This window comes from Macaca nemestrina, chromosome 20 (assembly GCF_043159975.1).
Source record: "Macaca nemestrina isolate mMacNem1 chromosome 20, mMacNem.hap1, whole genome shotgun sequence".
Classification (NCBI taxonomy): domain Eukaryota; kingdom Metazoa; phylum Chordata; class Mammalia; order Primates; family Cercopithecidae; genus Macaca; species Macaca nemestrina.
Window position 1 is genome coordinate 14,173,698 of NC_092144.1, and position 17,068 is coordinate 14,190,765.

General features: G+C 39.9%; 1 protein-coding gene across 1 annotated transcript; it reads right to left on the minus strand.

The window, feature by feature from the left end:
* Window positions 1-12,127: 12,127 nt before the first annotated feature.
* On the minus strand, window positions 12,128-13,060 carry LOC105486832 (olfactory receptor 7A17). The gene has a single exon (XM_011749906.2). The coding sequence runs from the start codon at window positions 13,058-13,060 to the stop codon at window positions 12,128-12,130; it is 933 nt and encodes a 310-aa protein (XP_011748208.2).
* Window positions 13,061-17,068: the final 4,008 nt, after the last annotated feature.

Here is a 17,068-nt window from a genome sequence, read left to right on the forward strand (position 1 = left end):
GTTGCAAATCACAGTATTTCCTTCTCACACAGGGCTGTAGAGTATTCCATTATGTACATATGCCACATTTTAATATCCATTCATCCACTGAAGGACACTTAGATTGACTTCATTTCTTGGCTATTGTGACACTGTAATAAACAGAAAAGTGCAGACATCTGTTTGATACTCTATCGTCATTTCCATTGGGTAAATACCCAGTAGTGGGATTCCTGAGTTATATTCTATTTTTAACTTTTTGAGGAACGTCCATACAATTTTCCACAATGGCTACACTCATTTACATTCCAGGAACAATGTATAAAATTTCCCCTTTCTCCATATCCTTGTCAGCATTTGTTATTTATCCTGTCTTGATAATAGCCCTGCTAGCTGGGATGAGGTGGTATCTCATTGTGGATTCGATTTGCATTTCCCTGATGATTCGTGATTTTGAGCACTTTTCATGGACCCTTGTACACTTGCATGTCTTCTTTTGAAAAATGCGTCCTCAGGTCGTTGCCTATTTATTAATCAGATGATTTTTTCCCACTATTGAGTTTTAAAATACATTCTGGATAACCACTTTTCAGATGTATAGTCTGGAAATGTCGTCTCTCATTCTATAGCTTTTCTCTTGGATCTGTCAATTATCTCTTTTGCTGTGCAGAAGATTTTTTAGTTCGATGTTATCCCATTCATCTATTTTTGCTTTTGTTATCTATGCTTTTGAAGTTTTATTTTGAAAAATCTTTACCTTGACTAATTTTATGAAGCATATCCCATATATCCCATACATTTTCTTCTAATAGAGTCATAGTTTTCAGTCTTCCATTTAAATATTTATTTCATTTTAAGTTAATTTTTGTATATAGCAAGAAACAGGAGCCTAGTTTCCTTTTTCTGAATGTGGATATCCAGTTTTCCCAGTAGCATTCATTAAGGAGACTGTCCCTTCACTAATGTGTGTTCTTGGCACTTTTGTCTAAAATCACTTGGTTGTAAATATGTGTGTTTATTTATGAGTTTTCATCGCTATTCCTTTGGCCCATATGTATGTTTTTTATGCCAATACGAAGCTGGTTTATGTACTATAGCGTCATAATATAGTTTGAAGTCAGATAGTGTGATGTCTCCAGCTTTGTTCTTTTGGTTCAACATTGTTTTAGTCATGTGGGGTCTTGGGTGGTTCCATATGTATTATACAATTTCTTTTTTTTGTATTTCTGTGAAGAATGTCATTGGTATTTTGACAGGGATTGCATTGTGTCTTTTGATTGCTTTGGGTATTATGGGCATTTTGACAATATTGTTATTTAGTTATTTATTTATTTTTTGAGACAAAGTCTCACTCTATTGCCAGACTGGAGTGCAGTGGCACGATCCCCGCTCACTGCAACCTCCACCTCCCAGGTTCAAGTGATTCTCGTGCCTCACCCTCCTGAGTAGCTGGGATTACAGGCACCTGCCACCACGCCTGGATAGTTTTTGTATTTTAGTAGAGATGGGGTTTTGTCATGTTGGCCAGGCTGGTCTCAAACTCTTGACCTCAGGTGGTCTGCCCACCTTGCCCTCCCAGAATTCTGGGATTATAGGCATGAGTCACCGCGCCTGGCCGATTTTGACAGTATTAATCAGGAATACGTGTTCTACCTTCAGTCCTTTTCAGAGAGCATGTATTCTAAAATTTTAAAGAGAAAATCTTTCATGCATTTGAGGAATACAAAGTGGATTTGGCATATTCCAGGCACTGTCCAGAAAATGAATGTGTGATGTTGTAAAACAAAAGAAGAAAGAGGTAAGAAGGAAAGTGTGGATGGAGTGTTATTTTTTACTGGGTGGTCAGGTAAGACCAGCAGACAAGGTGACAACTGAACAGAGACCATAATGAAGACAGGGTGGAGTCACCATGTTCCTTGCAGAAGCGTATGCAAGGCAGAGGAACAACAATGAAAGACCCTGAGGCTTGTTCTTCTTTCAGATGTTCAAGTCCAACAAGGAAGCCAGTGTGGCAGGCAAACGAGCAAGAGGAGAGGAATGAGAGATGGTTTCAGAGGATGCTGAGGAAGGAGGTGGTCTGGAAGCTGCTGAAACCTGAAGACACAAGGAGTCCTTCTGTCCAGATGTTGCATTTGTACTTTATTAATTTGGTTGCAAAGGCACCCCATGAATTGCAATGCATAGCCTCTTTGTTTCCTGCTGTGGCCTTGAGTTCTGATGTTCATATGATGAGTTATCTTTTGGAATACATGGCGCAGGTTCTCTTTGTCTGAAACTTCTCATCCTAAAGAGACATACACGCAGAACACATATACACATCTGATGTTCATATTTTGAGTTATCATTTGGAATATGTAGCCCAGGATTTCTTTGTCTGAAACTTCTTCTCACTCTAAAGAATCATACACACACACACACATATACACACATACACACGGAACACACATACACATCTACTGTGGCTTCCTGGTTGCGTGTTACTCTCATGCCCTTCTCAACACTAATTACAGCATTAGAAAGGAATGGATACCAGGTAAGATCTGAATAATGAAAATCTAAAACAAACTTATGAAAGAAAAGATATGAAATAAATTACTGACTTGAGTCAGAAATTCAAAATTAAAGTGGCAAACGTCTGCAAATAAATGCTCAACCGTTGTGGAAGCAGTGTGGCAATTCCTCAAAGACCTAAAGACAGAAATGCCCTGTGACCCAGTGATCCCATTCCTGAGTATATACCCATAGGAATATAAATCATTCTATTATAAAGATACATGCACACATATGTTCATTGCAACATTATTCACAATAGCAAAGACATGGAGTCAACCTAGATGCCCATGAATGATAGACTGGATCAAGAAAATGTGGTACATATATACCATGGAATACTATGCAGCCATGAAAAAGAACAGGATCATGTCCTTTGCAGCAACATGGTTGGAGTTGGAGGCCATTATCCTTAGCAAACTAACACAGGAACAGAAAACCAAATACCACATGTTCTCACTTACAAGTGGGAGCTAAATGACGAGAACACACAGAGACAGAGAGGGGAAAAACACACACTGGGGCCAACTGGAGGGTGGAGGGTGGGAGGAGGGAGATCAGGAAAGATAACTAATGGGTACTACGCTTAATACCCGTGTGATGAAATAAGCTGTACAACAAACCCCCATGACACACATTTACGTATGTAATAAACCTGCACATGTACCTCTGGACTTAAAAGTAAAAAAAATTAAAATATGCTTTTTTTTTTAGCAGTAGAAGAAACAATATTTAAAGTCATAATTTCATTCCTGTATAAGTATAAATGGATCCAAATATACTTATGAAAAAGACCTTAGGTTGAGTACAATTTTAGTTTGTACTAAATTGTAGGTTGTGAGTGCAAAAGAATATCTTCCACAAGAAGGCAGTAGATTATTGCTTTAAAATATAGAGCTGCATATTCTTATTTATATGCAGAATCTAAATAATCAAACGCATAGGGATAGAGAGTAGTAAGGCGGTGGTTACCAGGGACTGGAGTATGGGGTAGGATGGATGGGGAAAGGGAAGACATTAGATAAAGGATATAAAGTTAGCAAGAATGGCTTCTAGTAATCTACTGCACAGCATGATTACTTCAGTTGAGAATAATGTATTATATATTTCCAAAGTGCTAATATCATAGATTTTAAGTGTTCTCACCACAAAGACATGGTAAGTGTATAAAGTGACCGATCCATTAATTAAGTTCCTTTAGTTATTCTACAATGAATACATGTAAAATAACATCTTATCCTGTATTAGTCTGCTGACAATGATGGTTTCCAGCTTCACCCATGTCCCTGCAAAGGACATGAACTCATCCTTTTTTATGGCTGCATAGTATTCTATGGTGTATAGGTGCCACATTTTCTTTATCCAGTCTACCATTGATGGACATTTGGGTTGGTTCCAAGTCTTTGCTATTGTGAACAGTACTGCAGTAAACACACGTGTGCATGTGTCTTTATAGTAGAATGATTTATAATCCTTCAGGTATATAACCAGTAATGGGATTGCTAGAAAACCAAACACCGCATGCTCTCACTCACCAGTGGGAGTTGAACAATGAGAACACACAGACACAAGGAGTGGAACATCACACAATGGGCCTTGTCGGGGGCTGGAGGGCTAGTGGAGGGATAGCATTAGAAGAAATACCTAATGTAGATAACGGCTTGATGGGTGTGGCAAACCGCCGTGGCACGTGTATACCCATGTAACAAACCAATGTATTTTGTACATGTATCCCAGAACTTGAAGTATAATAAAAAATAAAAATAGAAATAAAAATAAAGTAATATCATATTGCACCCCACAAGAATACAATGAATTTTGTCAATTAAAACATCAAATTAAAAATAAAAATAGATCTAATTACAAAAGGAAGCAATAAGCAAAAACAGATGTGAAATAAGATGGAAATACATATAAAGGATGATACATGTCTAGCAATGATGCAGAAGAATTTTCTAAGTCAACAAACGATTGGAGAGGTGGGAACAAATTATGACAGATTTGAGCACACAAAGCTTATAAACTTTCACACATTTTCCTGATATACACCTCTACATACATAAAAATTAAACATGATTCAGCAAAGTTGGTGAAAAAACTACAATTTCTTGTTTGAAATAATGCAATCAAAAGAATGAAAACATTCGGATGTCAGAACATGAAAGCAGGGAACTTGAATAATTTGCAATAGAGAAAATAAAAAGCCAACAAATCCAGCCTCGGCAGAAGAAGAAAATAATTGCAAGCAAAAACTCTTTTAGTATTCCCATTTTGACCTATTGTATAATATTTATTTTTCATGTGAATATCCAACATAAAAGAAGAGACTATGAAACGTATGTCTTGTGAATTGCTGTTGCAAGATGGAATTTACAAGTATGCATTGGTGTGGATCTTTGCAGTAAGTACAGAAACACGCTCAAATATGCCTGTCTGAAAATTTATTCCAAACTCTCTCAATTCATTGCACATCATTCCACACCAAATGTTCTACTTTCCTGCTTCTTTCACTGCAAAACTTCTAGTATATGTTGTAATTTTACTGGATCCACGTTTTGTCTCCCATTCTTTCTTCAATCTCATCCAAATCAGCTTCCTTTATTATCACTTAGTTGTCAGCAATGATCCCTGCATTGCTTAATATGAGAAACACTTCTCTTTTTAACATATTAACTATATTAAATATAAATTAGTCAACCAGGCAAACAAACACACTCAGTCTCTCAGCTTGAGTTAGCCTCATTTGGCTTTCAGGTAACACTAGGTAAATATTCTTGATTTATATTGACTCTGAACCTTTTCTGCAGTACCTACTGGGCAGACTCACCTGTATGGGGTCTCAGAGAGGAAGGTCTCCATATGGAAGTCTGAGTTCCTCCCTGGATGCTGATAATGGAGAATGAAGCTTTGTTCCCAGACAAGACAGTAAGAAGAAGTGAAACATCAGCCCCTTAGCCAGACATATGTCTACAAACCATTACATCACATCCAGTCCGAAGCTGTTAGAGTCTTCAGGACAATAGCAGATGAAATAGATTTTTACAATTCCCTATATCTACACATCAGACATATTTCCCTTTTTTCACTCCAATCCATGAGCATCTGATTTTTTTTTTCATCTGTTGACTTTAAGAAAAAATTATTTCAATAGTTTTTTGGGGAACAGGTATTGTTTGGTTACCTTTAATAAGTTCTTTAGTGGTGATTTCTAAGTTTAATAAGTTCTTTAGTGGTGATTTCTAAGATTTCGGTGCACTCATCATCTGAGCAGTGTATGCTGTACCCAATGAGTAGTCTTTTATTCTCCATCCTCCTCCCACCATTTCCCCCAGTCCCCAAAACCCATTGTATCATTCTTATGCCTTTGCATCCTCATAGCTTAGCTCCCACTTATGAGTGAGAACCTATGATGTTTGGTTTTCCATTCCTGAGTTCCTTCACTTAGAATAATGGTCTTCAATTTCCATCCAGATTGCTACGAATGCCATCAATTCATCCTTTTTTATGGCTGAGTAGTGTTCCATGGTGTGTGTGTGTATATATAACAATTTTTTTATCCACTCATTGATTGATGGGCGTTTAGGTTGGTTCCATATTTTTGCAATTACGAGTTGCATGAGCACCTGATTTTTCTGTGGGAGACAGGTCTGGAAAAGAAGGAACATTTTTCTGCTGATTCTGCGCCAAAGAGACCAGGTTAGAAGTCAGGTGAATCCACTCTTCATTACTTCTTCTCTGTGAAATCTCCCACCTGACGACGGTCTAACCTTCTTAGCACTTTTGCTGAAACTTGAGTTAAAATCGTCTCCAAAGACTAAGATGAGGAACATATCTTCACCAGATCCCTTGGAAACTCAACGTATTGACTTCTGGTAAGAACACAGTTTTATTGACATCTCCAGAAAATTGCTATTCCCTCTCCAACAACGGAGACAACGTGTTCACTTTCACAAGAAAGTGTTGTCATTTAATCCTTAATTTGTGAAACATTTGGCTATTGCAAGAGGTATAATTACACATTTTATGCATCATGGACTGAAGTTGGAATCTTACATGGTTTGTCTCATTTAATGTCACATGTAATGTGTCTCATTTTTGCACATTCCCATGCTACGAGGTTGTACTATTAGAAACCTCTTTCTACATTCGCAGAATTGGAGCTCAGAAGGGTTAGGTGATCCACCCGGTGTTATGAACTGAGAGAAGTATGAGCTTTGATTGGCATTCCATCAAGATGTTTCCAGCTCTCGGCTGGGTGTGGTGGCTCAGGCCTGTAATCTCAGCACTTTGGGAGGCCAAGGAGGGGGGGGTGGATCACGAGGTCAGGAGTTCGAGACCAGCCTGGCCAACATGGCGAAACCCTGCCTCTACTAAAGATACAAAAAATTAGCCAGGCATGGTAGTGGGTGCCTGTAGTCTCAGCTACTCGGGAGGCTAAGGCAGAAGAATCGCTTGAATCCAGGAGGCGGAGGTTGTAGTGAGCCAAGATCAAACCACTGAACTCCAACCTGGGTGACAGAGAGAGACTCGGTCTCAAAAAAAAAAAAAAAAAAAGTTTCCAGTTCTCACAGTCTCTGTCAGTGGTTCTCAACCAGGGATGATTGTTCTTCCATGAGACACTTGGAAATGTCTGGATACATTTTTTGTTGTCACCTGGGGAGGTGCTGCTGAAACCCAGTGGATTAAAGCCAGGGATTGCTGTCCAACATCCCATAATGCACAGAATAGTCTACACCAGAATTATCCAATAAAAATGTTAACATGGAGAGTCTGAGAGACTGTTTTGGAAAAGAATATACCCAACTTGAAAGTTTTTGTAATTCATTTAGGACCTTGTTCAAATGCAGGTTCTGATTTGGGACACTGAGGGTGGGCCCAGACGTTGTGCGTTTGTGGCTGTTTCCCTGTTGATGTCGATGCTGTTCATCCTGTTCTGTGTGAAGCACTGTTTGAGGATCAAGGCTGAGGTTCAGTGTTAGAGTCAAAGAAAACCACTTTTTTTTTTTTTAAATTATACTTTAAGTTCTAGGGTACATGTGGATAACGTGCAGATTTGTTACATACGTGTACTTGTGCCATGTTGGTGTGCCGCATCCATCAACTCATCATTTACAAACTATTTTTAAACCTTTTTCACCAAGAATCCTACCACATACCTCATGTCTGCCTTTAGGAGGTCAAATGCTGCCCTTAGTGGCTCAGCTTCTGAAGGAACAAGTTTATACGTGCCTCTTGAGTACTTGCCTCATGGCAGGATATAAAACTTATAGAAATTCCACCCACCTTGTAGAGTTAATGTGAGAAGTAAGTAATAGTTTTTTTGTTTGTTTGTTTGTTTTTGAGACAGAGTCTCGCTCTGTCTCCCAGGCTGGAGTGCAGTGGCCGGATGTCAGCTCACTGCAAGCTCCGCCTCCCAGGTTCATGCCATTCTCCTGCCTCAGCCTCCCAAGCAGCTGGGACTACAGGCCCGCCACCTCGCCCGGCTAGTTTTTTTTTTTTTAAAGTATAGACGGGGTTTCACCGTGTTAGCTAGGATGGTCTCGATCTCCTGACCTCGTGATCCGCCCGTCTTGGCCTCCCAAAGTGCTGGGATTACAGGCTTGAGCCACCGTGCCTGGCCAAGAAGTAAGCAATAGTTTTTTAAAATTTTACTTTAAGTTCTGGGATACATGTGCAGAACATGCAGGTTTGTTACATAGGTATACATGTGCCATGGTGGTTTGGTGCACCCATCAACTCATCATCTAGGTTTTAAGCCCCCCTTGCATTAGGTATTGGTCCTAATGCTCTCCATCCCCTTTCCCCCTGCCCAACAGTCCCCAGTGTGCAATGTTCCCCTCCCTGTGTCCATTTGTTCTCATTGTTTAGCTCCCACTTATGAGTGAGAACATGTGGTGTTTGGTTTTCTGTTCCTGTGTTAGTTTGCTGAGGAGGATGGTTTCCAGTTTCAGGACATAGGCACGGGCAAAGACTTCATGACTAAAACAACAAAAGCAATGATAAAAAAGCCAAAATTGACAAATAGGATCTAATTAAACTAAAGAGCTTCTGCACAGCAAAAGAAACTATCATCAGAGTAAACAGGCAACCTACAGAATGGGAGAAAATTTTTGCGGTCGGTGCATCTGACAAAGGTCTAATATCCAGAGTCTACAAGGAACTTAAACAAATTTATACAGAGAAAGCAAATAACCTCATCAAAAAGTGGGTGAAGGATATGAACAGCAGTAAGTAATAGTTTAAAGTTCATTGGAAATTCCTTGGCACAGAGGAGATGTTCAATGGAGAGCAGCTATAGTGAGAATGTTCCAACTCCCTATTTCCTAGGCTCATGGTGACACCAGAATGATGTTTGGGGACAGGCAGTGACTTTAGCATTGCCCTGCTCCTGGGAGACAGCAAGTTGTGGTCAGGAAGGAGGACTTCTACCTAGGGCCCTGCATGGAGACGAAAGCTTGAAAGGCCATCATTCTATACTTTGTTGAATTCAGGGACATCATCTCTGTTGCTCTCGTGTTGCCTCCAAATAGTCATATTAGGGAATTTTTAGACCCTTTCAAGCTGTTCTACTATCTTCTTCTCTTAGGAATATCTGTAAAGCTGATGTTTCTTGGTGCATCAGATTAATCCTCTAACTCTTCTGGGAACTCCTCCAACTCTTCATAGAAATCTTACCTTATTGGCTGCAAGTCTGTAGAATGTAGTTCATAAACACTTAATGTCAACAGAAGCGCACAATGTTTGCATGTCTGTTTCACACCCAGGTAGAAAATTTTTATTTTTTACTTATTTATTGAGTCTTCTATTGCCTTTATGACGATTGTCCTTCTCCATCCTTGGCTCTGAGTCTTGATGATACCTCAGTTCGGAAGAGTCTATGTCCCTGCAATGTTGGCATTGAGCTTGAACATAAGACTGCTTTTTCTATCAGGATTTGAGCAGTCATGAGATGTTCAGCGTTAAGAAGAAATAAGAGTTACTTTGAGATCCCACCACTTCCACCGATCTTCCTCTCCATTCACCATGTCCAGAACTGAAAAAACTAACTAGATTTGGATGGTCCTACGGAATGAATATTTTTGTCTCCCCTAGTATTCATATGTATTAATCTTCAATATAAAAACTTCTTTAGCATAGTTCCCCATGTGGAAATAAAAGCATGTCATTAAACCATTTTCTATTAGTATAGCTTGTTATGCAGCAGTAGCTTACTGATACAATCAATGCAAGCAGAGCAAAATAATTCAGAATAATTTAATGCCTCTTATTTTTGGACATTTGTTCTGATATTTAAAGGCAGCATTCATGTTTATTTCAGATAACTGTATAAAAAAATGAGACTACCTATTAGATTCCCTTCTAGGGAGCCAGGGGATTTTGAAAAAACGTGTGTGTATTTGTGGAGATAAATTGTGATTCTGATTCACAAGTCTCTGTTCTTAAAGGCAATGCTGGTCAGAAATTCAAGTTCCTTTGTGAGTCATCATTTGACTATAAGGGTTGAAGAGAGTTTACAGTATAAAAGAGACAAATGAACTGATGATAAGTTAAATACACACATTGTTCACTTACCTACACTTTAATGGCTAAGACACAATATTTTAAAAGGAAGATATTAAGCAGAACAATAAGAGTCTTATTTGTGTGCAGCACTGGAAACTTTTAAACAGAAATAGCAAAATGATATAATGAAATTATATAGATCTTGATTCCAAATCCTTCCTTGGATTAACAAACCTCGTTATAAATGGGCACCAAGTCTCTACAAATAGATGTACATCATCAAATCAAATCTCCCAATGCATTTCAATGTATGACTGAATTTTTTTTTTTTTTGAGATGGAGTCTCTGTCACGCAGGCTGGAGTGCAGTGGTGTGATCTCAGCTCACTGCAACCTCCGCCTCCCAGGTTCAAGTGATTCTCTTGCCTCAGCCTCCTGAGTAGCTGGGATTACAGGTGTGTGCCACCACCCCTGGCTAATTTTTGTATTTTTAGTAGAGACGGGGTTTCACCATGTTGGCCAGGCCGGTCTTGAACTCCTGACCTCAGGTGATCCCCCTGCCTCAGCCTCCCAAAATTCTGGGGTTACAGGCGTGAGTCACCATGCTGGGCTGAAAATTTTACTCCATCTTTTTTTTCATTTTTCTTTTTGTGGGTACATAGTGGGTGTATATATTTATGGGGTACATGAGATGTTTTGATACATGCATGCAATACATAATAATCACATCATGGTGAATGGGGTACCCACCCCATTAAGCATTTAGCCTTTGAATTACAAACAAATTTTTAAATCCATATTCTTTCAGGTGTTTTTGTAATCTAAGTCCAAATGAAAAAAATTGATTCACACAAATGTATTTTTCTGTGCAGACTACACTTGAAATGTGTATTTGATAGGCAATTTTTTTTTTTTTTTTTTTGAGATGGAGTTTCGCTCTTGTTGCCCAGACTGGAGTGCAATGCTGCGATCTCGGCTCACTGCAACCTCCGTCCCCCTAGGTTCAAGCGATTCTCCTGCCTCAGGCTCCTGAGTAGCTGGGATTACAGGCATGCACCACCATGTTCGGCTAATTTTGTATTTTTAGTAGAGATGGGGTTTCTCCATGTTGGTCAGTCTGGTCTTGAACTCCCAGCCTCAGCTGATCCAGCTGCCTCAGCCTCCCAAAGTGCTGGGACTACAGGCATGAGTCACTGCATCTGGCCTTGATAGGCAATTTTTATCTTCTTACTTTTTCCGGGGAATTGAGGAGGCACTGTGGATGCTGTGCTGAATAAAGGACAGGTCTCTAATGAGTAGGATAAAATGCCATGATGACAGCACTTTGGGAGGCCAAAGCGGGCAGATCACCTGAGGTCGGGAGTTGGAGACGAGCCTAGCTAAACTGGTGAAACCCCTTCTCTACTAAAAATACAAAAATTGGTAGGGCGTGGTGTCACCTGTTTGTAATCCCAGCTCCGTGGGAGGCTGAGGCAGGAGAATCGCTTGAACCCAGGAGGCAGAGGTTGCAGTGAGCCAAGATCATGCCACTGCAATTCAGCCTGGGTGACAAGGGTGAAACTCCATCTAAAAAAATAAATGCCATGATGAGCTAAAAAGCACACTGGCATGGGGGTAAAGTTTACATGACCAGGAAGAACACTTAAGGTGGTGATGGAGAAAGGAATAACAAGCTCAAAGTGAAAAGCTACCTTCTCAGATATTTATCTAAAATAAAATTATATTAGTGACCTTATGACTGCCAGGTGCAATTGATTCTGCAGGACTGATGCAATCCACCAGTGTAGGAGAAAAATAGGAATCTCTACCTTGTTTCTGACCCTAGTTTTTGGGAAAAACATTGGGAAAGTAGGAAAATGACCAAAAATAAATAAATAAATAAATAAATAAATAAATAAATAAATGAAAAGATCAGATATCAGAGAGCCGAAAGCTTTATAAAGGAGTACATTAAATTCTGTATCAGTTGAGATCAAAGAAATTGAAACTCTGAGAAAAAATAGAAAGAGCAAATTCTACTTTCACAACCTGATTCTGTGTGAGACTGTGAGACTTAAAGCTCTGAAATCACAGTTATTTCTAGAAAAATGGCCCTTTTACTGCTTTCCTCTGAAGGACATTTTCAGAGCCCTCTTTATGTCCTTATTCCTCAGGCTGTAGATGAAGGGGTTCAGCATGGGGGTGACCACAGTGTACATCACCGAGGCTGTTGCACTTGTGTGTGAGTTGTGGGTTGCAGCAGAACTAAGGTACACCCCTAGGCCTGTACAACAAAATAAAGAGACAACTGAGAGGTGAGATGCACAGGTGGAAAATGCCTTGTACTTCCCCTGAGCTGATGAGATTCCACGTATGGAAGAAACGATCTTAGAGTAAGAATAAAGGATCCCCGTGAGGGGACCACCAGCCAGCAGTCCTGCTGCAAAACACATCCCCATGTCATTAAGAAAGGTGTCAGAACAGGCAAGGTGGATGACCTGATTAAGTTCACAGAAAAAGTGGGGAATTTCCAAGTCTGTGCAGAAGGATAACCACAACACCATTAAGCTTTGTGACAAGGAGTTCAGGGCAGTAATCATCCAGGATGCCAGAACCAGTAGTCCATAGAGCCTTGGGTTCATGATGACCGTGTAGTGCAGAGGATGACAGATGGCCACAAACCGGTCATAGGCCATCACAGCCAGGAGTAAGCTGTCTAACCCTGCAAAGAGTACAAAAAAGTACATCTGGGTGATGCAGCCTGCGTAGGTGATGACTCTGCTCTGTGTCTGGATGTTAGTGAGCATCTTTGGGACAGTAGTGGAGATGAAACAGATGTCTGCAAAGGACAGGTTGGAGAGGAAGAAGTACATGGGGGTGTGGAGGTGGGAGTCTGAGATTGTGGCCAGGATGATGAGCAGGTTCCCGAGCACGGTGACCAGGTACATGGACAGGAACAGCCCAAAGAGGAAGGGCTGCAATTCTGGTTCCTCTGAAAGTCCCAGAAGAAGGAATTGCGAAATCCCTGTGTCATTCTCTGGTTCCATCATTTTTTTTTTTTTTTTAAACATAGAGACGGTCTTTCACTCTGTTGCCAATGCTGGTCTGCACCTCCTGGGCTTATGCGATCCTCCCACCTCAGCCTCCCAAAGCGCTGGGATTGCAGGCATAAACCATTGCACCCAGACTTGGTTGCATCTTTTCAATGTGACTACCAAAAACAGAAAGAATATGACAATGTAATTATGCATTACAAACCTATCAGAAATTCTCTCATTTATATTCCAGAGTCAAGAACTGTATTTTTCCTTTAAAAATTATTTATTTCTATGGTGACAGATAAAATGATATGTATTTATCATGCATAACATTGTATTTTGAAGTATATTTATACTGTGGATTGGCTAAATCTAGCCAATTAACATTAGTATTACCTTATATACTCATCATTCTTATGGTGAGAACACTTAACATCCATTTTCTTGGCATTTTCCAATAATTCAATATATCACCATTAAGTATATTCACCATGCTGTAAAATACATATTTCGAAGTTATTCCTTCTATCTAATTATAATCTCTTATCCCTTGACAGACATCACCCAAAGCCTCCATATCAATTTTCCCAGCCTCTAGTAGTCTCCATTCTACAAGAAGCTGTTTTCTATGTTTTGTGTGTAAATCTGGTCCCTGTTAGAAGATCTCCTTGCCATCTCTGATTGGGAATTCCTAGACCACGCTCTCTCTCTCTCAGCCTTTCCCTGAGGGCATGTATTCTACAGTATCATTACTGAGAAAAATCATTCATGCATTTGCAGAATATGAAGTGAGTGTTATGATGTTCCGGGCACTGTGTAGACAATGAGTCAATGATACTATAAAACAAAGTCCCTACAATCGAACAACGGGAAAAAATAAAACAACGGGAAAAAATGCATATATACTATGTCAGATGGTGATGAGTGCTATGAATAAAAAGGTAAAAATGTGCTACTTTTAGTAGGTGTACAGACAAGATCAGCAGACACAGTAAAAATTGAACAGAGAGCAGAATGAAGACAGGGCGAGGGTCACCATGTTCCTGGCCGGAGTCTGTGCAGGATGGGAAGGGAGGATCAATGAAAGACTTCACAGAAGGTGTTTCTTTCAGATGTTCAAGGTGGACAAGGAAGCCAGTGTGGCAGGAGAATGTACAGGAAGAGAGTGATGAGAGACGGTTTCAGAGGATGTGGAATGAGGTGGCCTTGAAGCTGCTGAAACTTAAAGACACAAGGAGTCCCTCCGAGCAGATGCCATTGCATTTGCATTTTATTAATTTGCCTGCAAAGGGGTCTCAGTGGGTGTAATGCATCCCCTCTTTTTTCCCGCTGTGCCTTTGACTTCTGGCTTTTATATTATGAGTTACCTTTTGGAATATAGAGCCCAAATCCCCTTTCTCTGAAACGTGGTCTTATGCTAAAGGTGTGTGCGAACACATACACACACACACGCATGCACACTGCCTACATGCAGGCAGCACACTGGAGCTTCCTGGAGCCATGTTACCGTCATGCTCTTCTCACCCTAGTTACACTGTTAGAAAGAAATGAATACCAGGCAAGTTGTCAATTTCAAATTATCTTTCCCCGCGAGAATTCAGAAACGGTCTGATAGCAGGTGAGACAGCCCTCTTGTCATTTCTCTTCTTTAATTATTCATGTGGCATCTCTTCTTTATATTCAGGGTCTTTGGGTTTTGAACTCTTTTTGACAATCCCATGGAATTGCACTAGTTCTGGTTCTGGTCTTCCTCTAACATGTGATGTCCTTCCTAGACCATACTATCAAATCCTGCACACACCGTGATAACTGTCTCCTTGTCCACGGAATGAAATTCTCCATATGATTTCATCCCTGAGGACAGTGGGTCATACACACATTCGTTACATTTTACTTGGTCTTCTCTGTCATAATGTATGAGTCAAGTGAGCGGGAACTTGCATGTTTAAGTTTGTATTTTCAGAAAGGTGTATGATCATGTAGAAAAAATTAAAGCAATGAGACGTGATAAAATAAAAAGAATGTCAGTGGAATAAAGCCAGGGCAAGTGCAGTGATTCCCAAACAACTATATTTTTTAAATGCTTTGGTACAGAAAAAGTTAACCAAACCAAGATAAACAATAACAATAATGTAATGATATCAAATGAATTATTTATTGGTGAAGACCTAGACATAAAATTATGTAATACACAATGTTTCTACAATGTTCTGGTACATAGAGGATACTCTCGACTTATTGAATATATCAGGAAATAAGTCCCTATATATGGATTTTAAAATATGACAAGATTATATTCCAATTTAGTTGTAAAAGGCCGGATTGCTGAATAAAAGCAGAAATAAATAGCTGTCTACCTGGGAGAAAATGAAGTGTGTCTCCGGAGTCACATTTTACAAAGAATTAGCAGATTCAAAGACCTCAGTGTAAAAGTCAGCAATATATGTTAGATGAATACTTAGAAAATTACATACAAGATCTTAGTGTAGACAAACTATTTTAACTAAGGTAAGAAACAAAACTAAGAAAATAGACATATTTTTAGGTAAATAAAAGTTAAAATTTTATGACCAAAAATATTTCCTTAAATATTTCCTTAAAAGTCAGTGAGGAGGGCAATATAATTGGATCACAGCTGTAATCCTAGCGCTTTGGGAGGTTGACTGGGAATGTCACCTGAAACCGGGATTCTGAGAACAGCCAGGGCAACATAGTGAGAACCAGGCTCCAAAAAGTAAACCAAAAAAAGTTAATGATCCCACAGAAACACAAACTACTATCAGAGAATACTATAAACTCCTCTACTCAAATAAGCTAGAAAATCTAGAATAAATGGATAAATTCCTGGACACATACACCCTCCAAGACTAAACCAGGAAGAATTCAAATCCCTGAATAGACCAATAAGAAGTTCTGAAGTTGAGGCAATAATTAGTAGCCTGCCAACCAAAAAGAGGCCCAGGACCAGATGGATTGACAGCCGAGTTTTTCCAGAGGTGCAAAGAGGAGCTGGTTCCATTCCTTCTGAAACGATTCCAAACAATGGAAAAAGAGGGACTCCTCCTTAACTCGTTTTATGTGGCCAGCATCATCCTGATGCTGGCAGAGACACAACAAAACCTGGCAGAGACACAACAAAAAAAGAAAATTTCAGGCCAATATCCCTGATGAACATCGATGTGAAAATCCTCAATAATATACCAGCAAACTGATTCCAGCAGCACATCAAAAAGCTTATCCACCATGATCAAGTCGGTTTCATCCCTGGGATGCAAGGCTGGTTCAACAAATGCAAATCAGTAAACATAATCCATCACATAAACAGAACCGAAGACAAAAACCACATGATTATCTCAATAGATGCAGAAAACACCTTCAATAAAATTCAACACCCCTTCATGCTAAAAACTCTCAATAAATTAGGTATTGATGGAACGTATCTCAAAATAATAAGCGCTTTTAGGCCAGGCGCGGTGGCTCAAGCCTGTAATCCCAGCACTTTGGGAGGCCGAGACGGGCGGATCACGAGGTCGGGAGATCGAGACCATCCTGGCTAACATGGTGAAACCCCGTCTCTACTAAAAAATACAAAAAACTAGCCGGGCGAGGTGGCGGGCGCCTGTAGTCCCAGCTACTCGGGAGGCTGAGGCAGGAGAATGGCGTAAACCCGGGAGGCGGAGCTTGCAGTGAGCTGAGATCCGGCCACTGCACTCTAGCCTGGGCGGCAGAGCGAGACTCCGTCTCAAAAAAAAAAAAAAAATAATAATAATAATAAGCGCTTTTTATGACAAACCCACAGCCAATATCATACTGAATGGGCAAAAGCCAGAAACACTCCCTTTGAAAACCAGTGCAAGACAAGGATGCCCTCTCTCACCACTCCTATTCAACATAGTATTGAAAGTTCTGGCCAGGGCAATCAGGCAAGAGCAAGAAGTAAAGGGTATTCAAATACAAAGAGAGGGAGTCAAATTGTCTCTGTCTGCAGATGACATGATTGTATATTTAGAAAACACCATC

Excerpts from the sequence above, each read along its gene's own strand:
- LOC105486832 (XM_011749906.2), bottom strand. The coding sequence starts at position 13,060 with ATGATGGAACCAGAGAATGACACAGGGATTTCGCAATTCCTTCTTCTG.